Source organism: Leucoraja erinacea, chromosome 35 (genome assembly GCF_028641065.1).
Source record: "Leucoraja erinacea ecotype New England chromosome 35, Leri_hhj_1, whole genome shotgun sequence".
NCBI lineage: Eukaryota > Metazoa > Chordata > Chondrichthyes > Rajiformes > Rajidae > Leucoraja > Leucoraja erinaceus.
In genome coordinates, this window is record NC_073411.1 from 10,564,762 (window position 1) to 10,589,552 (window position 24,791).

General features: G+C 45.7%; 1 protein-coding gene across 6 annotated transcripts in view; it reads left to right on the forward strand.

The window, feature by feature from the left end:
- Positions 1–24,791, forward strand: part of LOC129713311 (transcription factor COE2) — a 219,168-nt gene that overhangs the window by 189,866 nt on the left and 4,511 nt on the right. For 2 of the 6 annotated variants that reach the window (XM_055662280.1, XM_055662277.1), the window contains 4 exons: positions 544–721; positions 4,404–4,589; positions 13,812–13,994; positions 18,690–18,732. In XM_055662280.1, the coding sequence (XP_055518255.1) occupies positions 544–721; positions 4,404–4,589; positions 13,812–13,994; positions 18,690–18,724 (582 nt within the window). In that variant the 3' untranslated portion in view covers positions 18,725–18,732. The remainder of the gene's footprint in view (positions 1–543; positions 722–4,403; positions 4,590–13,811; positions 13,995–18,689; positions 18,733–24,791) is intronic. The other 4 variants (XM_055662281.1, XM_055662278.1, XM_055662282.1 and 1 more) reach the window with 4 other exon arrangements.

Sequence of the window (24,791 nt, forward strand, 5' to 3'; positions counted from 1 at the left end):
TGAGCCTGCACCGCCATTCAATGCGATCATGGCTGATCATCCAACTCAGTATCCCGTATCCCGTACCTGCCTTCTCTCCATACCCCCTGATCCCCTTAGCCACAAGGGCCACATCTAACTCCCTCTTAAATATAGCCAATGAACTGGCCTCAACTACCCTCTGTGGCAGAGAGTTCCAGAGATTCACCACTCTCTGTGTGAAAAAAGTTCTTCTCATCTCGGTTTTAAAGGATTTCCCCCTTATCCTTAAGCTGTGACCCCTTGTCCTGGACTTTCCTAACATCGGGAACAATCTTCCTGCATCTAGCCTGTCCAACCCCTTAAGAATTTTGTAAGTTTCTATAAGGATGTACAGTTATGAAGGCTAATCGGCTTTGGTAGTGTGTAGGATTGTGTTAGTGTACGGGATCACTGGTCAGCACGGACTCGGTGGGCCGAAGAGCCTGTTTCCGCGCTGTATCTCTTAACTAAGCTGTAATAAATGCCCGGGAAGAGGGCACATTGCAGGTGGATGATATCTTGAACGTGTTGTATTTTCCACAGGAGATGATTCTGAAGAGAGCCGCCGACATTGCTGAGGCTCTGTACAGTGTCCCACGCACTCCCAACCAGCTCCCTGGCCTCTCCAACACTCCCAGCCACAGTAGCATGATGAGGATGAACTCGTACAGCAGCCAGCTGGGGGTCAGCATCTCGGAGTCCGCACAGGGCAACAGCCAAGGTGAGTAAGCCCCACGCACAGTGACCCGCTGCGTTTCGTAGCCATGCGGCAAGGACTGAACAAGAGCACGGACGGGACAAGACTGGGCGCCATTAGTCACCCAGGTACCCAGACCGAGTCGTGCTTGAGACTGAAGGCCCGGAGTGACTCAGCGGATCAGACAACATCTCTGGAGAAAAGGAATAAGTGACGTTTCGGGTTGAGATCCGTCTTCAGTCTGAATAGAAACGTCACCTATTTCTATTTCTATTCCATCTCTCCAGAGATGCTGCCTGACCCGCTGAGTTACTCCAGCTTTTTGTATCTATCTTCGGGTCGAAACCCTTCAGTTTTCTCTGTGCTCCAGACTGGCTGTTTGACTAGAGTCATCATAGACGTGGAAACAGACCCTTCGGCCCAACTTGCCCACACCAACCAACAAGTTCCATCTACACTAGTCCCACCTGCCTGTGTTTGACCCATATCCCTCTAAACCTGTCCAATCCATGTACCAGTCTAAATGTTTCTTAAATGTAACAAGTAACAAGTAACAAGTAGCCTTTATTGTCATTCAGACCTTGCGGCCTGAACGAAATTTAGTTGCCTTGCAGTCCTACATATCGTAAAAATGACAAAACACACAATAACCACAAACTAACATCCACCACAGTGAGTTCACCAGGCACCTCCTCACTGTGATGGAAGGCAAAAGTCTTAAGTCTTTGTCTCATCCCTTCTTATTCTCTCTCTGTGTTGGGATAGTCCCTGCCTCAACTACCTCCTCCGGCAGCTCACTCCATACACCCACTACTCTTGCTGTGAACATTTTTACCCCTTAAATCTACCCATTAAATTTTCCCCCTCTCACCTTAAACCTCTGCCCTCTAGTTCTCGATTCCTAAAGACTCTAATCCTCATGTGCTTTTAAATCATTATTTCTAGTGAAGCTGTATCCTGCCTTATTTGTTGTCTTGACTCTCGGAGGAGTCTCTCTCCCTTGTTCTCCATCCCCTGCCCACTCCGAGAGTCCAGGGCGTTCAATTGACATATGTACTGGAAACACAACAATCTAATTCTTACTTGCAGAAGCATAGTAAACGCAGTACCTCATAGATAACAGAATAAATAAAATAACATCAAAAAAGTTTTAGTTCAAAACAACCTGAAGTTCTTATTGTAACCAACACCTCCAAGATATTGGCTTATTGGACACAAGGTGCCTCTCAGGTTCCTATTAAATCTTACCCCCCCCTTAAACCTATTTCGTCTGGTTCTTCATCATAAGGTCATAAGGAAAAGGAGTAGTATTAGGCCATTCAGCCCATCAAGTCTACTCTGCCATTCAATCATGGTTGATCTATCTCTCCCTCCAAACCCCATTCTCCTGTCTTCTCCCCGTAACCTCTGACACCCCTCCTCTGGGTAAAAGACTCTGTGCTCAAGAAGGAACAGCAGATGCTGGAAAATCGAAGGTGGACAAAAATGATGGAGAAACTCAGCGGGTGAGGAGGGGGGGAGGGGGGGGGGGGGGGGGGGTGAGAAGACTCTGTGCGCTCACCCTATATATTCATACTCATATTTTCTGGTTAGAAAAATCTCCAAAGGTCTTTCAAACTGTTTTGCTTGACAGTTCTGTGCTCAGAATAAGTTTAAAGACTGTTAAAGTATTAGCAGAAGACACTGCTGTCCAAGATCCACTCCCATAGTCTCAGGAAACCATCATGTGTCATTATTGCAGTGCAGATGTGTGGAGTGGGCGAAGGGTAATGTGAAGTCATTCAACAATGGTGCTGTTGTGCTGGGAATGACATTAACACACACATGCACCGATTCAGAGACTAGTGGAGTAGCTTGTTAACTGTGAAATCACTTATGAAGAATATGTTGGCCCTCTCTGTAGTTTAGCCTTTGTTGTTATTACTCCCACTGAGAAACTGTAACGAGATCAAGAGAGCCCTGTCACACGATCTATTAGTTTACCAATGTGTTGCAGTTCATGTTTTGGTACCAAACAAAGACAGCTCAGATAGAGGCAAAAGGAAGAAGAGGGATAGAGAATAGGAGACAGGACAGAGAGAGAGAGAGGGGGGGGGGGGGGGGGAGGGGAGAGAGAGAGAGAGAGAGAAATAGGAGGGAGATAGAGAGAGAGGGAGGGAGGGGGGGGAGAGAGAGAGAGAGAGAAAATAGGAGAATATTAGAGAGAATATGTGTGAGAGATAGAGAAAGAGAATGGAGAGAGATAGAATGTGAGGGAGAGAATGAGAGAGAGAGAGAGAGAATATGATAGAGAGAGAGAGAGAGAGAAAGAGAGAAAGTGAGAGAAAGAAAGAGAGAGAAACGGGTCTATGTTTTCAAGTTTTGTCTTGTTAATTGGCCAGGTCCCCATAGTGGAACATATGCTGTTTCCATTCTGCTTTTGACAGGCCCTTCGGGCAGATGTAAGGAGGAGCTCTCTGGCTGTTACTGAGCATCTTAACCTGGGGTGACTAGAATGGATCCAAGTCTGCAGCCATCAAACCCACCCCGTCCCCTGCGCGGTGCGAAATACTTCATTCATCATGTAGCTGTGTCATGTACATCAGAGGACTTTTATTTCGGAACGAAGATCTTGGAGATTCGATGTGCGAGTTTGTGTTGGAAGGTGTCGTACTTCCTGAGACTTGTATTCCTTGGCTGCTCGTTGCTCTGTCTATGCCAAGTGGTTCTATGCTTGCCTCAGTCCATTAATGTGTGGGAAGGAACTGCAGATGCTGGTTTGAACCAAAGATAGACACAAAAAACTGGAGTAACTCAGCGGGACAGGCAGCATAGAAACATAGAAACATAGAAATTAGGTGCAGGAGTAGGCCATTCGGTCCTTCGAGCCTGCACCGCCATTCAATATGATCATGGCTGATCATCCAACTCAGTATCCCGTACCTGCCTTCTCTCCATACCCCCTAATCCCCTTAGCCACAAGGGCTAAGGAGATACAAGGCCACAACTAGCCACAAGGGCCACATACTAGCCACAAGGCTAAGCATCTCAGGAGAGAAGGAATGGGTGACGTTTCGGGTCGAGACCCTTCTTCAGATTGAAAGTCACGGGAAAGGGAAACAAGAGATATAGAAGATGATGTAGAGATATAAAGAACAATGAATGAAAGATAGACAAAAAAGTAGCAGGTACACAAAAATGCTGGAGAAACTCAGCGGGTGCAGCAGCATCTATGGAGCGAAGGATATAGGCGACGTTTCGGGCCGAGACCCTTCTTCAGACCTCCAAAAGTGGTGATGATAAAGGAAACAGGCCATTGGTAGCTGTTTGTAGGGTGAAAATGAGAAGCTGGTGCGACTTCGGTGAGGGAGGGATAGAGAGAGAGGGAATGCCGGGGTTACTTGAAGTTTGAGGAATTAATACTCATACCACTGGGCTGTAGGCTGTCCAAGGGAAATATGAGTTCCTGTTCCTCCAATTTGCATTTAGCCTCACTGTGACACTGGAGGAGAACTGGGACAGAAAGGTCAGTGCGGGAATGGGAAGGAGAATTAAAGTGTTTAGCAACCGGGAGATCAGGCGGAATCAGCAAAGTGATCGTCCAGTCTACGTTTGGTCTCGCCGATGTACATGAGACCGCACCTTGAACAACGGATACAGCAGGTGAGGTTGGAGGAGGTTGGTGAGCTCAGTACATTAACCCTGGTCTTGTTCTGTTTCCACTCAGGTTACATCCACAACAGCAGCAGCATCTCCCCCCGAGGCTACGCTCCCACCCACTCACCACAACAGTCAAACTACAGCACGGTCGGTGGGAACATCAATGGCTACAGCAACGTGCCAATGTCGAATCTTGGCGTGCCAAGCTCCCCGGGATTCCTCAACAGCTCTCCCGCCAGCTCACCCTATGGCAGTAAGTGGCTTGCCTCTTCAATGTAACAGACGACAACATCTTACTATCGTATCTTCTCAATTGTTCCCTTGCTTCCAAGACAAGACAATAGCTTGATGTGTTGGCAAGTTGGGAGGGGGATCTGAATGTGGAAATAAAGACCTGCAGATGCTGGTTAATACACTAAAGGACACAAAGTGCTGGAGCAACAACCCTGTCCCACTTAGTAAACCTGAACGGAAACCTCTGGAGACTTTGCGCCCCACCCAAGGTTTCCGTGCGGTTCCCGGAGGTTGCAGGTGGTTGCCGGAGGTTGCAGGTAGTGGAAGCAGGTAGGGAGACTGACAAAAACCTCCGGGAACCGCACGGAAACCTTGGGTGGGGCGCAAAGTCTCCAGAGGTTTCCGTTCAGGTTTCCTAAGTGGGACAGGGGCATTTCTCAGCAGATCGGGCAGCATCTCTGGAGGACATGGATTGGTGACGTTACTGGTTGGGACACTTCCCCACAATGAAGAAGGGTCTCAACCCGAAACGTCACTGATCCATGTTCTCCAGAGGTGCTGCCTGATCCACTGAGTTACTCCAGCAATTTGTGTCCTTTTGTCTACCCTAATGCCTTGATGTTCAGAGATGCCCAGAGAAGGCAGGTACAGGATACTGAGTTGGATGATCAGCCATGATCATATTGAATGGCGAATGGTGCAGGCTCGAAGGGCCGAATGGCCTACTCCTGCACCTATTTTCTATGTTTCGATGTTTCTATGTTACAGTCGTTTGGTTCTAAACCCAGATTTCGGAAGGGTTTTGGCACTGGTTTTGAATAGTGGTGTTAATGTTGGGCTGGGAGTGGGGTAGGCAGTGAGGTAGACTAGTGGTTTTGCATGGTGTTCTTCAACATGGGAATTATTCCCATCCAGAATCGTTGTCCCGTAATCCCAGCACGAGGTGATGTCAGGAAAGCAACGTCAGAACAATTCCCATAACCTGTGTGGACAGGCCAGTTTCCGCACTGTATCTCTGTACGTTGGTACACATGACAATAAAGTACCATTGAACCATTGAGCAAGGTGCCCACTGTGCCCTTACCCAGGTGGGCTTGCTTCAAGCGCAAACTCAGAACATGAGACTTGACTAGCTCTTTAGAAGATAGACACAAAATGCTGGAGTAACTCAGCGGGACAGGCAGCATCTCTGGAGAGAAGGAATGGGTGACGTTTTGAGTCGAGACCCTTCTTTAGATCTTCATACCATCTACATACTGTCCTCGGTAATCACTCTTAATTCAAACTGTTCATAAACTCTAGGAGCAGAATCAGGCCATTCAGCCCATCAGGTCTACTCTTTCCCTCTCATCCCTTCTCTTGCCTTCTCCCCATAACCCCTGACTCCCGTACTAATCAAGAATCTGTCGACCTCTGCCTTAACAACATCCATTGACTTGGCCTGCACAGCCATCTGTGATACTTTTAACATATTTTCTTTTTCAGCTTGCTCGCATTATAACTTGGTCTTCCAATTATGGATGCTGTTTAATCCAAATCTGTTTCCCTGTATGTTTTTTATAGTTTAATGAAGCTATAGTAGATGACAGAGCAGCCTGATGCTCCATATTCTCAAGGGGATGAGTCACTTTTAAAGTTTACAATGCTGCCATCATTTGTTTGATTACTAAATAATGTAATGTCTCTGTTTAACTGTTTATTATAGAGTAATACAATGTACATGACTGAAGTCTTACTCTCCCAAACATGGTGTGTAACTGGGTGCACAACTAGTTAGTGTATATATGATAGGGTATATAATTCTTATAACTAAGAAAGCTTTAGAAATTCATTCTCCATCAACTGCACTTGAAGAATATGTAATATGTACAACATCACTTTCAATGTGGCATTTATTTCATTAACATCTATGGAACTGATTTGGAAATCAGGAGGAGAAAAGGTGGGCAGGAGATAGCTCTGGCAGATAATATTACGGGATAATATGGGGTGGCACGGTGGTGCAGCGGTAGAGTTGCTGCCTCACAGCGCCAGAGACCCGGGTTCGATCCTGACTGCGGGTGCTGTCTGTGCGGAGTTTGCACGTTCTTCCTGTGACTGTGTGGGTTTTGCTCCAGTTTCCTCTCGCATTCCCAAGAGGCACAGGTTTATAGATTAATTGGTTCGAGCAGCTTGCCCCCAGTGTGTAGGACATGGAACCAGTGTGACCAGGTGATTGATGGTTGGTGTTGACACAGTGGGTCAAAGGGTCTTTAACACGCTGTACGTTTAAACGCCCAACTAAACTAAACTCCAAACTCTATAATACTTAAAACCAATTTCTACTGTGTTACTGGGTATAACACAAGTGTAGGAGTTATATTATGGCACACTTTGCATTACTGCTTACACTGTTGCTGTATGCTTATGATATATAATACCATTCAGCTGTATGCCTACCAACTTTGCTTCTTCTGCATGAATAACTTACTGTCATTAATGCCATCATTGAACAAAAATGTATAATATAAAGGATCGCACGGTAATTATAATGCTGAACTAATGGTGGCATTGTAGCTCTCCACCTTACACTGTAATCCAGTTTACTGCCAAGAAATTATCATGTTGTCTCTTTATCCGGTGTAATTAGTGAGGCCCGAACTCAATTAAGATATTGCAGAAATAGTCAGATCCATATTGGCACAAGGATATGCAGGGAGTGCAAGAGAGAGCTAGATAGGGCTCTTAAAAATAGCGGGGTCAAGGGGATATGTGGAGAAGGCAGGAACGGGGTACTGATTGGGGATGATCACATTGAATGGCGGTGCTGGCTCGAAGGGCCAAATGGCCTATTCCTGCACCTATTGTCTATTGTCTATTGAATGGAGACATATGGATGAAGTGCAAGTGGATGAAAGATGGACTTGGCATCACAGACATTGTGGGCCGAAGGGCCATTTCTTGTGCAGTACTGTTCTATGTTCTGTATTCTATGTTCTATGCTCCATGCACAATGTTGTGCCCTGCTGCAACATGAGCCAGATTATTTCCCCTCTTCCCTGCTTCCATCTTTTCCTTGTTTCCCTGTTCCCGGATCAACCATTCCAGTGATTTGCCATCCACCTCGTCAATCCCAGATCCCAGGCTCACCCCGTTCCTGCACCAGAGACGTGGGTTCGATCCTGACCTCGGGTGCAGTCCGTGTGGAGTTTGCACCTTCGCCCTGTGTGATCGCGGGGGTTTCCTCCAGGTGCTCCGGTTTCCTCCCACATCCCAAGGACGTGCGGGTTTGTAGGTTAATAGTCTTTTGTAAATTGCTAATTACTTCCCAGGATTGGAACAGTGAGCTGCGGTGCACCAAGGCATGCATATTTATTTTAGTTTAGGTAACAGATACAGCAGGCCCTTCGGCCCATCTAATCCACACTGACCAGCGATCCCAGTACACTAGCACTATCCTACACACACTAGGGACAATTTACAATTTTACCGAAGCCAATTAACCTACAAACCTGCACGTCTTTGGAGAGAGTACAGAGGAGATTTACTAGAATGTTGCCTGGGTTTCAACAACTAAGTTACAGAGATAGGTTGAATAAGTTAGGTCTTTATTCTCTGGAGCGCAGAAGGTTAAGGGGGGACCTGATAGAGGTATTTAAAATGATGAGCGGGATAGACAGAGTTGATGTGGACAAGCTTTTCCCTTTGAGAATAGGGAAGATTCAAACAAGAGGACATGACTTCAGAATTAAGGGACAGAAGTTTAGGGGTAATATGAGGGGGAACTTCTTACGCAGAGAGTGGTGGCGGTGTGGAATGAGCTTCCAGTGGAAGTGGTGGAGGCAGGTTCATTGGTATCATTTAAAAATAAATTGGATAGGCATATGGATGAGAAGGGAATGGAGGGTTATGGTATGAGTGCAGGCAGGTGGGACTAAGGGGAAAAAAAAATTTGTTCGGCATGGACTTGTAGGGCCGAGATGGCCTGTTTCCGTGCTGTAATTGTTATATGGTTATATGGTTATATGGAGTGTGGGAGGAAACCCGAGCACCCGGAGAAAACCCACGCGGGTCCATACAAACGCCGTACAGACAGCACCCGTAGTCAGGATCCAAACTGGGACTCTGGCGCTGTGAGGCAGCAACTCTAATGCTATATTGAAAAACCATGATGGCTACTGAACAAAATATTTGCCATGGGCACAACTTACTGGCATAAATGTACTGCTTTCAAAAATATTTATTTGCCCCCCTCCCCCTCCCTCCCCACCCAGAAACTAACATTTCTCTTGTAAATTGGTGGAAATAATATCCATTCATATTTCATATTCAGAACTTTGTCCATCTTGTTTGCCACCTGGCCATGATTGTTCTAAAGTTCCTACACAAATTAGTCAGGGCCTCAAGAGTGAAGAGATTATATGAAGAAAAGAATGGAATATATAACTTTAAAATATGCGTTGAATTTGCATTCCTGATTATTCAATGGTTTTTCTATCCTCTAACCTATTCCACCTGCCCTGTGGGAGAGCAGTAATAGATTATATTTATGATTATATGTCAGTGAAGTGCTTGATAGCTTCAAGCTCTGCGCAAGTGAGACACATTAACACAAATAGAAGTGTTATTTTTTAAATTATTTACAATTCTTCCAAGAGTCATGCAGCTCAGAAACAGTGGCGCAGCTGGTTGAGCTGCTGCCTCACACCGGGTTCAGTCTTGATCTCGAATGCTGTCTGTGCGGAGTTTGCACGTTTTCGCAAGTTCGACAGTTATCAGAGCAGAATTAGGCCATTCAGCCCATTGACTCTACTCCGCCATGGCTGATCTATCTTTCCCTCTCAACCCCATTCTCCTGCCTTCTCCCCGTTACCCCTGACATCCATTTGAACCCGTTTTCTCTGTGGTTTCCTTCTGCTGCTCCAGTTTCTATTCCCACATCTCGAAGCTGTGTGTGTTTACAGGTTAATTGGAGTCTGTAAATTACTCTTAGTGTGCAGGGAGTGGATGAGAAAGAATAATAACATAGAACTAATGTGAAGAGGTGATCAATGTCCAGAGATAGACACAAAATGCTGGAGTAACTCAGCGGGACAGGCAGATTCTATTGATAGAAGGAATAGGTGACGTTTCTGTTCGAGACCCTTCTTCAGACTGAGAGTCAAGGAAGAGGGAGACACAGTGATAAGGAAGTGCGAAATGGTTGGTGTGGACTCGATGGGCTGAAGGGCCTGATTCTATGCTGTATCCCTAAACTAAACTAAAGGTCCTTCTGCCCACCGTCCATGTTATCAACCATCAAATTCCCTTCTTTATTAATCCAATTTATCAGCACTTGATCCATATGTTTGTTTGCCTTGGAAATTCATGCTCACCTTGATACTTCCTAAATGTTGTAAAAGTGAAAGGAGGGGGATAGGATTGATGGTGGTATGGGCTGAATAGCCTTATTCTGTGCTATATAAGCTATCTATAGATGCATATATATATATGTGTGTGTGTGTGTGTGTGTGTGTGTGTGTGTGTGTGTATGTGTGTGTGTGTGTGTGTGTGTGTGTGTGTGTGTACAATACACACACAAATGTATGTATATGTGTATGTACGTATGTATATATATATGCATATATATGTGTGTGTGTGTGTATATATATATGTGTGTGTGTGTGTATATTATGTGTGTGTGTATATATGTATATATATATATATACACACACACACACACATAATATGCATAATGTATCTGTATTCCTATATAGCTTATCTATGTTATCTGAGATGGTGCCTATTTTAAGCTGAAAGCTGAAAGTAATGAGATATAGAAGATAATTCTAGCATTAAAAGTGCTTTCTCCCCTCCCATCCCATCCCGCCCATGTCTCATACATGTACAGTTCTGCTGTAACACAAATTTGTGTTCTTAATAAACCCTGTGTTATATAAAATCACGCTATAAAAGCAATTATGTCAATGGTGAGAAGGGGGTTTAGCAGTTGGAGAGTTTCAGACTCACAACAATCGTGATTTTTTTCCTGCTGGATTGTTAAAAGTCTAGGTCTTTTTTATGGCTGTGAGTTTATTTTTGTTACTGTAAGCTAAAGTTACTAAAGCTGTACATTACATTGTTCATTCGAGTATCTTTGCACGTGTCAATGGAAGTGATTGCTTGTCAGTTTCAATGGCCACCCGTGGCAGATGCGTCCTTAAGGCCTGATTGCTGGAGGGAAGTTACAAAGAAATTGTTTTTTTCTGAGACAGCTTTTTTTCTGATTGCCAGTTTCCCAGGCAACATTTAATTGGTTCCCAAGTTCCAGATCAATATTACACCATAATCAATTTGTTATAGTTTAGTTTTATTATTAGTTTTAGAGATACAAGGCCCTTCGGCCCACCGAGTCCATGCCGACAATCCAATGTTTGGCAATCCAATGTTTTCATGCTTGCAGTTGCTGAGACATTTTTCTTTGTTCTAGATTTAGTTAGTAACTTGAATTTAAATCCCCCTCACAATGTCACAGGCATTTGAACTATCAAACGAGAATGGGATGACTTGACAGAGAGTTCGTCACCGTCAAAAGACATTTGAACAAATATTTGGATAGGAAGAGTTTAGACTAGAGGCCAAATGCAGGCAAATGGAAACAGCCCAGAATGCAAACTTGGCCAGCATGGACAATTTGGGCCGAAGGGCCTGTTATCATTGCTGGATACCTCTGTGACTCGAAGTCAGACACATAATGCTGGAGTAACTCAGCGGGACAGGCAGCATCTCTGGAGAGAAGGAATAGGTGACGTTTCAGGTCGAGACCCTTCTTCAGACTCGAAGTCTCTTTGCCTTATCAGAATCTGTAATTACTGCTTTCCATGATGGAAGCTGTATCCTCTCAATCTCCAGCACAAGTCATGAGGCCTGCAACATCTTGCATTTGTATGGGTGCCATAAGATCGTTCCAAAAATCCCAATGTGTTTTTTTAACCAAGCTGCAATTGGACAGAAACTGATGCAGTCAGTCTGAGAAAACCCACGCAGGTCACGGGGAGAGCGTACAAACTCCACACAGACAGCACTCATAGTCAGGATTGAACCTGGGTCCCTGGCGCTGTAAGGCAGCAACTCTACCGCTGTGCCCACTGTGCCACCCCTTTGAGAGAGGAACAGGGTTAACATTTTAAAAATGCGCTTCCAATGCATGATGCAATATGGTGGCTAGATGTATTTTCAGCTGGGTAGAACCTTTGCCAAATATTGATCATTTTGTTATGAGTTTAAATTATAAACTCATAACAAAATGGTGGCTAAGTGTATTTCAAATGTATAAAATATTTGTAAATTATTGATCTGCAATGGTAGCATGTTTTAAATTGTAGAGTACAGTACACAAACTTACACTTTGGCCCACTCGTGCCAACAATCCAGTACCTAAGCACATTTAATTCTCCTCGCAGTCCCTTCAACTCTCCAAGATTCTACCACTCCCCTGCATACGAGCAGCAAGTTACAGCGATCAATAAACCCCCCAATCCCTATATATTTTCCGTGTGGGAAGAAACCAGAGCATCCACTGGAAAATCATGCACTCACAGGGTGCAGCGGTAGAGTTGCTGCCTTACAGTGCCAGGTTCGATCCTGACTACGGGTCCTTGCCTGTACGGAGTTTGTACGTTCTCCCTGTGACTGCATTGGTTTTCACCAGGTGCTCCGGTTTCCTTCCACGTTCCAAACTTGTATTCCAAGGCTTGTATTCACTGGAGTTCAGAAGGATGAGGGGGGAATCTTATAGAAACATTTAAAATTATAAAAGGACTGGACAAGCTGGATGCAGGAAAAATGTTCCCAATGTTGGGCGAGTCCAGAACCAGGGGCCACACAGTCTTAGAATAAAGGGGTGGTCATTTAAGACTGAGGTGAGAAAAAAAAAAATTTTCACCCAGAGAATTGTGAATTTATGGAATTCCTTGCCACAGAGGGCAGTGGAGGCCAAGTCACTGGATGGATTTAAGAGAGAGTTAGATGGCGCTCTAGGGGGTAGTGGAGTCGAGGGATATGGGGAGAAGGCAGGCACGAGTTATTGACATGGGACGATCAGCCATGATCACAATGAATGGCGATGCTGGCTCGAAGGGCCGAATGGCCTCCTGCTGCACCTATTTTCTATATTTCTAGAGACGAGCAGGTTTGCAGGTTAATTGGTTTCTGTAAACTGTCTTTAGTGTGTGTAGGATATAAATGATCGTTGGACGGTGCAGACTCGGTGGGCCGAAGGGCCTGTCACACTATATCTATCACTGCAAACTCCACACAGACATCACTGGAGGTCATGATCAAACCTGGGTCACTTCAGCTATGAGGCAGCAGCTCCACTAATTGTGCCACTGCATGACCAGCAAACCCAAATATACTGGCCGTATGTTTCAATTGTGTAAAGGATGTCCCAAATACTGATCTGCAAAGATATTGATGCCTTAACTTATAAATTCACAGCGAAATGCTGTTTAGGATTTAGGTTTATGTTTAGTTTCATTATTGTTGCATGTACTAAATGTGATATCACAGGTATATTGTAAACCTTTGTCGTGCATGCGATCCACACAATAAAATATGCCGCACATTAATACCATCACTCAAATATAATCGATATAGCAAAGGGGAAGGGCAGTGCAGAATATGGTACATTGCAGAATAAGGTCTTAAGGGGTTGGACAGGCTAGATGCAGGAAGATTATTCCCGATGTTGGGGAAGTCCAGAACTAGGGGTCACAGTTTAAGGATAAGAGGGAAGTCTTTTAGGACCGAGATGAGAAAATCATTTTTTACACAGAGAGTGGTGAATCTGTGGAATTCTCTGCCACAGAAGGTAGTTGAGGCCACAGTTCATTGGCTAGATTTAAGAGGGAGTTAGATGTGGCCCTTGTGGCTAAAGGGATCAGGGGGTATGGAGAGAAGGCAGGGATGGGATACTGAGTTGGATGATCAGCCATGATCATATCGAATGGTGGTGCAGGCTCGAAGGGCCGAATGGCCTACTCCTGCACCTATTTTCTTTGTTTCTATGTTTCTATGCAGAATATGGTATATTTTTTTTAAAAAGGAAAAAAAACACACTTGCCAAATAATGCCCTTCCGAGGTAGTGTCCCGTTAAATTATAAATGCACAAAAAATCACTCCGCGCACATCCACTACTCCACTTCTGCAGGAGATGATGGGACTATATGTCTAAGACAGAGCTGTTCTTTTCTTTCTCCTTTTTGTTTTATTTTCTTGCAGTTATGCCTCCCAGCCCGACCGTGGCCTCAGCTGTCCCTCTGTCCTGCAGCACCTCTGCCATACTTCCCTTCTCATCTTCTGTCTTCCCCGCAGTGAAACAAAAGAGCGCGTTTGCACCGGTGATCCGACCCCAAGATTCCCCTTCCCCAGCCTGTGCCAGTGGCAACGGAGGTGGATTCCGAGGTGAGACAGACGGCGTTTTGGCTGAATTGAACTGGTGTGTTGAGAGGCGCGTGGGCCAGGTTGAGATGTGGGGGGGGGGGGTTGGGGCGGGGGGGGGGGGGTGGTGACGGAGCGGGCGGGGGGGGGGGGGGGGGGGGGTAGAGAGGGGGGCATGGGAAGGTGAACCCACCACGGTGATGCCATCATCAAGTACCCAGCTGCAATTGAGTCAGCCCACATTCCCCTGAACCCCTCCCCACCTCACCACTCACCTGCACACTAGGGCTAACCTACAGTGACCAGTTCGAGAATGGCGATCAAAAATATGTAGGATAGATGTAACACTCCCTGTGGCTGCCTGGGCTTTCTCCAGGTGCTCTGGTCTCCTCCCACATTCCAACGACGTGCAGGTTTGTAGATCAGGGGTGGGGAACCCGCATTGCTGCCTTAAGGCCATTAAGTGCGGCCTTTTGAATAAATCCAAATTTTGCAGAACAAATCTTTTTATTATTATTAATATGTTTTTGTTTATCTTTTATTGTATTTTTATTTTAATCTTAAAATGAGCGTATTTAAAGTAGCAAAGAGTTAAAGAAGATTCAACAAAATCATCCTCCCTGACTGACAGCCACAATTAAAACATTAGTAAGTCATGAGGGCTATTTTAACAAAGTAATGTACATTTTGAAGTATATCTAATTGAAGTTTCTTGGATGCGGCCTTATTAGATTACAGCTAACTTAATGCGGCATTCCAACATGAAAAGGTTCCCCACCCCTGTTGTAGATTAATTGGCTTCTGTAAATTGTCCCTAGAGTGTAGGATTGGGTGATCGATCGCTGGTCAACGAGGACTGAGAGGGTCGAAGGACCTGTTCTCCCGTGCTGTATCTCTAAATTAAACTAAACGAGGAATCATTTACAGCAGCCAATTAGCCTACTAACCCGCATGTGGGAGGAAACCGGATCACTAGAAGGCTAACCATATTGGTCACAGGGTGAACATGCAAACTCCACACAGACAGCAGCAGAGGTCAGGATCGAGGCAAGGACACAGGAGGCAGCAACTCTGCCAGCTGGGCCACTGTGCCACCCACTGCATGACCGTACTTTTCCACCAAACGGTATTGCCCTATGATCCCTCCCTTGAATCTACAACAGTACGCCTCCAGATCGCGGCACGGTGGCGCAGCGGTAGAGTTACAGCCCAAGGGACCCAGGTTCGATCCCGACCACGGGTGTCTGTCTGTACGGAGTTCGTGCGTTCTCCCCGTGACCCGCGTGGGTTTTCTCCGGGATCTCTGGTTTCCTCCCACACTCCAAAGACGTACAGGTTTGTAGGTTAATTGGCCTGATATAATTGTAAATCATTCCTGGTGTTAGGATAGTGTTAGTGTGCGGGGATCGCTGGTCGGCGCGGACTCAAGGGCCTGTTTCCGCATTGCATCTCTAAACTAAACTAAAATATACTAAATTACACAAAAATGCTGGAGAAACTCAGCGGGTGCAGCAGCATCTATGGAGCGAAGGAAATAGGCAACGTTTCGGGACGAAACGTTGCCTATTTCCTTCGCTCCATAGATGCTGCTGCACCCGCTGAGTTTCTCCAGCTTTTTTGTGTACCTTCGATTTTCCAGCATCTGCAGTTCATTCTTAAAATAAACTGAATGCATTTCGTTGTCTCTGTACTGTACACTGACAATGACAATTAAAATTGAATCTGAATCTAAATATCCTTCCAATCCGTGCATTTTCGTGTGCTGATCTAAACGCCTCTTAAAGACCACTGTTATATCTGCCTCCACCTCCATCCCTGACAATGTGTTGAAGGCACAAACATAAAATTGAGGGAGGACATTCAGCCCATCACATTGATGCCAGCTATCCTGAAGTCCCATTCCCCACTTATGCCCCCGTAACTCCCATTCGCTCTCAGTTCCTCCTGACCCCCTCTTCAAATCTGCTCCTATCCTTCCACACTAAGTGGTAATTTACTGGGGCTGGTTAACCCACCCGAACATCCAGGGGAAAGGATCAGCCCAGGATATCATGAGCTGTGTGATGCCAGACTTGTACCTGACCGCTGGTCCACTGCGCCAGTTCCTTATGCCTCAACATTTGTTGCAACCCACTGTGAATGCCCGCTCTTCCAGGGAGATGCTAAATGCATTTTGTTGTCTCTGTACTGTACACTGACAATGACAATTAAAATTGAATCTGAATCTGAATCTGAATTGGGTACATTCGAGGCTGAGATCAATGGAACGGTGAAGGGAATCTGAGGAAAGCAGGAAGGGTTCTTGATTAGTACGGGTGTTAGGGGTTATGGGGAGAAGGCAGGGGAATGGGGTTGAGAGCAAAATATAGATCAGCCAGGATTGAATGGGGGAGTAGACTTGATGGGCTGAATGGCCTAATTCTGCTCCTACTATTATGAACTTGTGAGTAAGATAGATGAAGCACTGGACTGCTCGTCGGGCTGAAGGGCCAATTCATGCTCCTTTTCCAGAGTTATTCACACTCCTTCCATTCATGTTGAAATCCCATGGCACTTGGAAAGGCAGAATGAGATGTGAAACAAAGAATGCATATTCAGAGTGGGATTGAGTGGATAACAAGGAATCACTGAAACTAAGTCTAGCAATGTTCCACAGAATGCAGTGGGTGGTTCAGTAGGTGATTCAGAGTATCCCAACCACAACAAGTCATCTGGTCAGTTTGGGACATCGAGTACTTCGATGCTGTACAAAGAATGGTTTAAGTTTAGTTTAGCTTAGAAGTACAGCGCGGAACCAGGCCCTTTGGCCCACTGAGTCCTCACCGACCAGCGATCCCCGCACATTAACACTATCCTACACCCACTATGGACAATTTACATTTACACCAAGCCAATTCATCTGCAAACCTGTACGTCTTGGGAGTGTGGGAGGAATCCGAAGCACTCCGAGAAATCCCACGCAGGTCACGGGGAGAAGGTACAATCTCTGTACAGACAGCTCCCATAGTCTGGATCAAACCCGGGTCTCTGGATGTTTCCGAATTTTTTCCAGTATCTGGACTGTCAGGGGAACAAAGCAAGGAATGCTTACTTTATTTGCCGGTTTTAAATAGGGGTATTCGAGTGTTAAATAAATGAATGTACACCTCGTGTAAGTAAAAGATTACGGAAAATGGCACGTCATTCCTTTTTAAATCCTTTCCAAGTTACACAGTCCTAACTTAGAAATAAATCACCATTTCTTCCTGTAAATCCTGCAACTGCCCACGCTGGAATGAAATTATTTCTTTATCTCTTTTTTTTTATGAGTGTTGTGTCACCAAAGACTAGGCATACAGTAGCTTGACTTTGTGGAGATTACAGAGGGCTCATGACATGCGCCTGGGACATACATGCAAGGCTTTCAAAGTTAAAAAAGGGAACATTCTCCCATTGTGATTTTAATTTATTCCCTTTAATCCATCATTTTAGTTCGCAATGTCCATTGCACTTCAAAACATGGACTGCAGTGATTTTTAAAAGGCAGCTCACCCTTGCCTTCGATAGGAGCAATAACGGACAGGCATTAAATGCTGGCCTTGCTAGCGGCACTTATGGATTGTGACTGAACGTAATAATGACTCCATTTGGCCCATCACATTTACCCAGTACTAATTTAATTACTAAAAGGACAAAAGGAGCAGTTTAGGAGAATGATTTCTTCTATATTCAGTATGCAGTATTAAATCTATTGTCATTTCCCGAGTACTTGCATACACAGAAAAAGCAAAACGTTGTTTCTCATCAGTTTTTGTTAGTGCAATTAATAAAAACAGAAATAAATACATACAACTTAAAGATTATCATATCTAAAATAGACCCAAAATTGAACTAAAAACAGACATTCAAACCAAACAGTGACTTTACCGTGACAGGTATCTAGCTGTATACAGACATCCCACTCAGAAAACAAGGCACAATGGCATTCTGGTAGAGGTGCTGCCTCACAGCGCTAGAGACCCGGGTTCGATCCTGACTACGGCTGCTGTCTATGCAGAGTTTGTACGTTCCCTCTGTGACCGCGTGGGTTTTCTCCGGTGCTCCGGTTTCCTCCCACACTCCAAAGACGTACGGGTTTGTAGGTTAATTGGCTTCGGTAAAATGGTAAATTGTCCCTGGTGTGTAGGACGTGTTAGTGTGGTCAGCTCCCTGCAATCCCCATACACCCGGCGAGTCGAAGGGCCTGTTTCCACACTGTATCTCTAAAGTCTACAGTATAAATGCCATACCTTTAAAATCATTTTGCCAAACTGAACTCCGTATAGTAATTCGACTCGAATCTTAACATCAAGCTCCCACAAATTTCTGGGGAATTGGTGGCACTGAGATGGTGGCAGTGAAGGTCATTCAAATATCAGGCCACAACGAGCTCCGTTAGATAATACTCAGAGTTAGTATGGACGGACACACATCAACGACACACTCACCGACTGCCCTGTTACACATCTTTGTGCAGCAAGCAGGTGACAAATCACCTCCTTCTCCCCTTTGTACATACATGTGGCCAGATACATTGTCAAGGCTCGTCGGGGGGGGGGGGGGGGGGGGGGGGGGGGGGGGGAGGAACGGGGGGAGAAGGGGAGGGTGAGAGTTTGTAAACGTTAATACTAAACTAGAGGGTTTGAGATGGCTGCATTATCTCCACAACTTCGAACGTTCTGTTTGGTTCCTATTTTTTAGAGGAAGAAAAGGGTTTCAGAGTGAATTATTTCTGATTTCACAGGTGAGTTCCTCATTTCTTTGATTCATGCAATCGATTCCAGTGGGGATATCACACATTAATATATTTGGGCAGTAGGTCGGCAAAATTACAAGTGACTACATACAGGCAACATTTTAAAAAAAAAAAAAATTCTTATTGTATATTTTAATAGGTAATATGTCACCAAAAAGTGGATACATGCAATATGACTTTGGGGGGGGGTGGGGGTGGGGGGGGGGGGGGGGGGGGGGGGGTAGTACTTAATGGGCAACTGGGTTTAAAAAAAAAAAGGGAATATTTGCTCATTGTGATTTTAACTTATTCCCTTCAATTCATCATCTTAGTTAGCTATTCTCAGTAGTAATTAAGCTGCTTGGTATTGCTGTGGATTACCCTAAGGCTCACAAGCTTTGTGTTGGTCTACCCAAAACCTCATAAAAGACATTAAAGCAAAGAGCTAATGTTGTACAAATCATTAGTCAGGGTCCAGATGAAATAACAAGAGCGGAATAATAAAGTAATTATGGCCTGTCAGGACTTTGATATTGCAAGATGTTTTTTAGCTGACAATTTATGAATTTGAAATTGATGTACAGGTACTCCCTGGGCTAGAGTTAACTATAGTTTAAGTTAGGGATACACCACAGAAACAGGCCCTTCGGCCCACTGAGTCAGTACCGACCAGCGATCCCCGCACATTAACACACCAGAGGCAATTTTCATACCAAAGCCAATTAACCTGCAAACCTCCACGTCTTAGGAGTGTGGGAGGAAACCGGACGTCCTGGAGAAAACCCACGCAGGTTACAGGGAGAAAGTACAAATACCATACAGCCAAGCATCCGCAGTCTGGGTTGAACACAGACTATGCTGTAATGCACCAGTCCCACTTAGGAAACCGGAACGGAAACCTCTGGAGACTTTGCGCCCCACCCAAGGTTTCCGTGCGGTTCCCGGAGGTTTCTGGAGGTTTTTGTCCGTCTCCCTACCTGCTTCCACTACCTGCAACCTCCGGCAACCACCTGCAACCTCCGGGAACCGCTCGGAAACCTTGGGTGGGGCGCAAAGTCTCCAGAGGTTTCCGTTCAGGTTTCCTAAGTGGGACAGGGGCATAAGGGTGTAGCTCTACCACTGTGCCACTGCGCCGATTTATGTATAGCCCTTACATACAAACAAGCATTTGTGATGAATTTGGTGACTGCGGCTGGTTACTTCTTCCATGTGGGAACTTGGTTAGTGTCATAAAGTCATACAGTGTGGAAACAGGCCCTTTGGCCCAGCTTGCCCACTCTGACCAACATGCCCCATCTACACAAGTGGTGCATTGATAGTGTTGCTGCCTTACAGCGCCAGAGACCCGGGTTCGATCCTGACTACGGGTGCTTGTCTGTACGGAGTTTGTACGTTCTCCCCGTGACCTGCGAGGGTTTACTATGGGATCTCTGGTTTCCTCCCACACTACAAAGACGTACAGGTTTGTAGGTTAATTGGGGTTGGTATCATTGTAGTCCCTAGTGTGTGTAGGATAGTGTTTCTGTGTGGGGATCACAGGTCAGCACGGACCTGGTGGGCCGAATGGCCTATTTGCACACTGTATCTCCAAACTAAGCTAAACACTAGTCCCACCTGCCACTTTTGGCCCATATCCCTCTAAACCTATCCTATCTGTATACCTGTCTAAATGTTTCTTAAACGTTGGGATAGTGCCTGCCTCAACGACCTCCTCTGGCACTCCTAACCCCATTCTTCTCCCCATAACCTGTGACATCCATACTTTGTCTTTAGACTTTAGAGATACTGCATGGAAACATGCCCTTTGGCCCATCGAGTCCGCACTGACTATCGATCGCCCCATGCACTAGTACTGTCCGACACACAAAGGAACAATTTACAATTTTACCAAAGCCAATTAGCCTACAAACCTGCACGTCTTTGGGGTGTGGGGGAGAAACAGGGCAACCAGAGAAAACCCACGCGCTCACAGGGAGAACGTGCAAACTCCGTACAGGCAGTACCCGTGGTCAGGATCGAACCCGGATCTCTGGCGCTGTAAGGCAGTGACTCTAGCCCTGCGCCACCGTGCCACCACATTCCCAGATGTTGTAGATGATGAGGAAGCAGGGAGGACTCTCTACTCTTCTCTGATTTGACTTTTCACATTATCACGTGAAAAAAGGCTGCATCTTAGAATAAAGAGTTGTGGAGAGCTCCAGTATAGATGTGGGCTCTTCAGCACACCAACCACCAACCATCCATTTACACCAATTCTACATTATTCCCCCTTTTTGTTAATTGTCTTCACTTTCCCAACAACTCCCTTCCGATTCTACCAATTTGCACTTTTCTTTGAATATGGGTGGGTCCCGGAGCACGTGCAAACTTCACACCGACAGTGCCCGCGGTCGGGATCGAACCGACCGTGAGGCAGCAGCTCTCTCTACCAGCTGCGCCACTGTGCTGCCCTCTTGTGAATTATGTGGCATTGCCCTGAGGTGGCATTTGGATCCACCGTCTTCCAATTAAGTGTCAATGGCGTTAATATTAAAATAATGTACAGCATGGAGAGATGACAAGACTTACTGAAAGGATATGAGAGACAGAAAGACAGTAGACACAAAATGCTGGAGTAACTCAGCGGGTCAGGCAGCTACTCCAGAGAACATGGATAGTCGACGTTTCTGATCCTTCAACCCAAGCCGAAACATCACCTGTCTATGTTTTGCAGATGGTGCCTGACATGCTGAGTTTCTCCAGCATTTTTGTCTACCTTCGATTTTCCAGCATCTGCAGTTCCTTCTTAAATAAAAGGCTGAGTTACTCCGGTACTTTGTGTTTTATTTTCTGGTAAACCGACATCTGCAGTTCCTTGTGAAAACAACGGGCTACAGATGCTGGTTTATACCAAAGATAGGCACAAAATGCTGGAGTAACTCAGCGGGACAGGCAGCATCTCTGGAGAAAAGGAATAGGTGGCGTTTCAGGTCTTCAGACTAAGGGTCAGAGTCAGACAGAGCGAGAGAATGTCAGACTGAGACTGAGAAAGATTAGATGAAGTTCATACCTGTACAAAGCTGCACAAAGGCGAGATATACAGGACAAATGATGATAGACAAAAATGCCGGAGAAACAGCGGGTGAGGCAGCATCTATGGAGCGAAGGAAATGGCAACGTTTCGGGTCGAATTCGGTCTGAAAGGGTTTTGTCCCGAGACGTTGCCTATTTCCTTTGCTCCATCGATGCTGCCTCACCCGCTGAGTTTCTCCAGCATTTTTGCCTACCTTTGATTTTCCAGCATCTGCAGTTCCTTCTTAAACAAAAAAGTTTGAACATCTACTGTTCAATGAGTCGGTAATTAGAGATGAATGGCATAGCACAAAAGCTCCAGGAACCAATCGGATCAGACTGGATGAACCAGTTCTAGGCAGAAACAGTTCTGTACATAAACCAGGGACCCAGGGTAACTGGCACAAAGGGCTTGAGTAACTCAGCGGGTCAGGCAGCATCTCCAGAGAACATGGACAGGTGACGTTTCTGGTCCTTCACCCCGACCCGATACATCACCTGTCCATGTTCTCCAGAGATGCTGCCTGGCACTCTGAGTTACTCCGGCACTTTGTGTCCTTTTTTCTCTGTAAACGGACATCTGCAGTTCCTTGTAAAAGTAAAGAACTCCAGATGCTGGTTTATACCAAAGATAGACACAGAGTGTTGGAGTAACTCAACGGGCCAGGCAGCACTTCTGGGGGGAAAAGGATGGGTGATGTGTTGGGCGGACTGAAGAAGGGTCCCAGCTGAAAAAGCTGCCTCTCAGGTTCCAATTCAATCCTGAAAAAGCTGCCTCTCAGGTCCCTCTCACCTGAAACCTATGTCCTTTTGTTTTTTGGATCAGTCTGAAGAAGATTGATTCCTGGGATGGCAGGACTGTCTTATGAAGAAAGACTGGATAGACTTGGTTTATACTCTCTAGAATTTAGGAGATTGAGAGGGGATCTTATAGAAACTTACAAAATTCTTAAGGGGTTGGACAGGCTAGATGCAGGAAGATTGTTCCTGATGTTAGGGAAGTCCAGGACAAGGGGTCACAGCTTAAGGATAAGGGGGAAATCCTTTAAAACCGAGATGAGAAGAACTTTTTTCACACAGAGAGTGGTGAATCTCTGGAACTCTCTGCCACAGAGGGTAGTTGAGGCCAGTTCATTGGCTATATTTAAGAGGGAGTTAGATGTGGCCCTTGTGGCTAAGGGAATCAGGGGGTATGGAGAGAAGGCAGGTACGGGATACTGAGTTGGATGATCAGCCATGATCATATTGAATGGCGGTGCAGGCTCGAAGGGCCGAATGGCCTACTCCTGCACCTAATTTCTATGTTTCTATGAAGTGTCTCGACCCGAAACGTTGCCTATTTCCTTCGCTCCATAGATGCTGCCTCACCCGCTGAGTTTCTCCAGCATTTTTGTCAACCTTCGATTTTCCAGCATCTACAGTTCCTTCTTAAGCATTCTTTTGTTTTTGATTCCCACACCCTCCGTGTTCTCGCCTTATCCATTTCCCACATGGTTTTGCACACTTCTGTAAGATGTTTTGTCTAGGACTGTGAGAGGTTGCAAAAGAGCAGCAGTGGAATGAGTTGTGGATGGCAGTGAGATTCTCCAGACTCCCACCCCTGGGAACCTCTGGCAGTCTGCTTTCCCCCTCACTAGTAGACCTGCAGCCTGGAGCCTGTCCCTGGAACCCAATTTACAGCCTCTCTGCCCTGAGGCAGGAACTGGGTTAGTGGAGCAGAGGGTCAGGAAAGTTGGCTTCAGCTGCGAGAATAGTAAGCTCCCCCGACACTCTCCCCAAAAAGACCTTGCAGTATTTCTGTAGCAAGGAACTGCAGATGTTGGGTTACACTGTGTTGGCGTGTGATGGTCTGGGCTGCATCCGTTATTCTCTGTGTCCACGTCGGTGGCCAGCGGTAGAGTCGCTGCCTAACAGCGCCAGAGACCCGGGTTCGATCTTGACTATGGGTGCTGTCTGTAAGGAGTTTGCATGTTCTGCCCGTGACCTGCGTGGGTTGTCTCCTGTTTCCTCCCACACGCCAAAGACGTACAGGTGTGTAGGTTAATTGGCTTGGTATAATTGTAAATTGTCAATAGTGTGTGTAGGATAGTGTTAGTGTGGAGATTGCTGGCCGGTAGACAATTTTGATACATATATTGATACAATACTCAAATAAGCTGTAGGGTGTGTAGGAATGAACTGCACATACTGGTTACACCAAAGATAGACACAAAATGCTGGAGAAACTCAGCGGGTCGGACAGCATCTCTGGATAGAAGGAATGTGTGACGTTTCGGGTTGAGACCATGCTTCAGGGAGAGAGGAGGAGAACCTCTTCAAGGTAGGCATACCTTGAGGAGCGTTCGCAGACAAAATGTGTAGGAAGGAACTACAGATGCTGATTTACACAGAAGATAAGTACAAAATTCTGGAGTAACTCAGCGGGACAGGCAGCATCTCTGGAGAGAAGGTATGGGTGCGGTTCCGGTTCGAGAATCGAGTATTTTTCTCATTCAATTTAAAATTCTTTCAAATCCTTCCATGGTCCTGACAACCCATGCTTGAATTAAAGGGAGAGGTTGGATAGCCTGAGACTTTAGTATTCGGAGGGCAGGAGGCCAAGGGATGACTTTATTTAAATGTACAAGATCGTGAGGGACAGGAATAACGTGAGCGTTTACCATCTTTATCCCGGGGAGAGGATTATAAAACTCGAGAGCAACGGCGTAAGGTGAGAGGAGAGGAATTTAAGAAGATTCACAAGAGCAACATTTTCACTAAGCGGGTAGTCTGTATTTGGACTGAGCTGCCAGAGGAAGCTATGGATATGATAACAATTCTGGCTTCGAAGAAACATTGTCGACAGACATATGTAAAAGAAAGAAGTAGGAACTGCAGATGCTGGTTTAAACTAAAGGTCGGCACAAAGTGCTGGATTAACTCAGTGGGTCATAGAGTGATACAGTGTGGAAACAGACCCTTCGACCCAACTTGCCCACACTGGCCAACATGTTCCAGCTATACTAGTTCCACCTGCC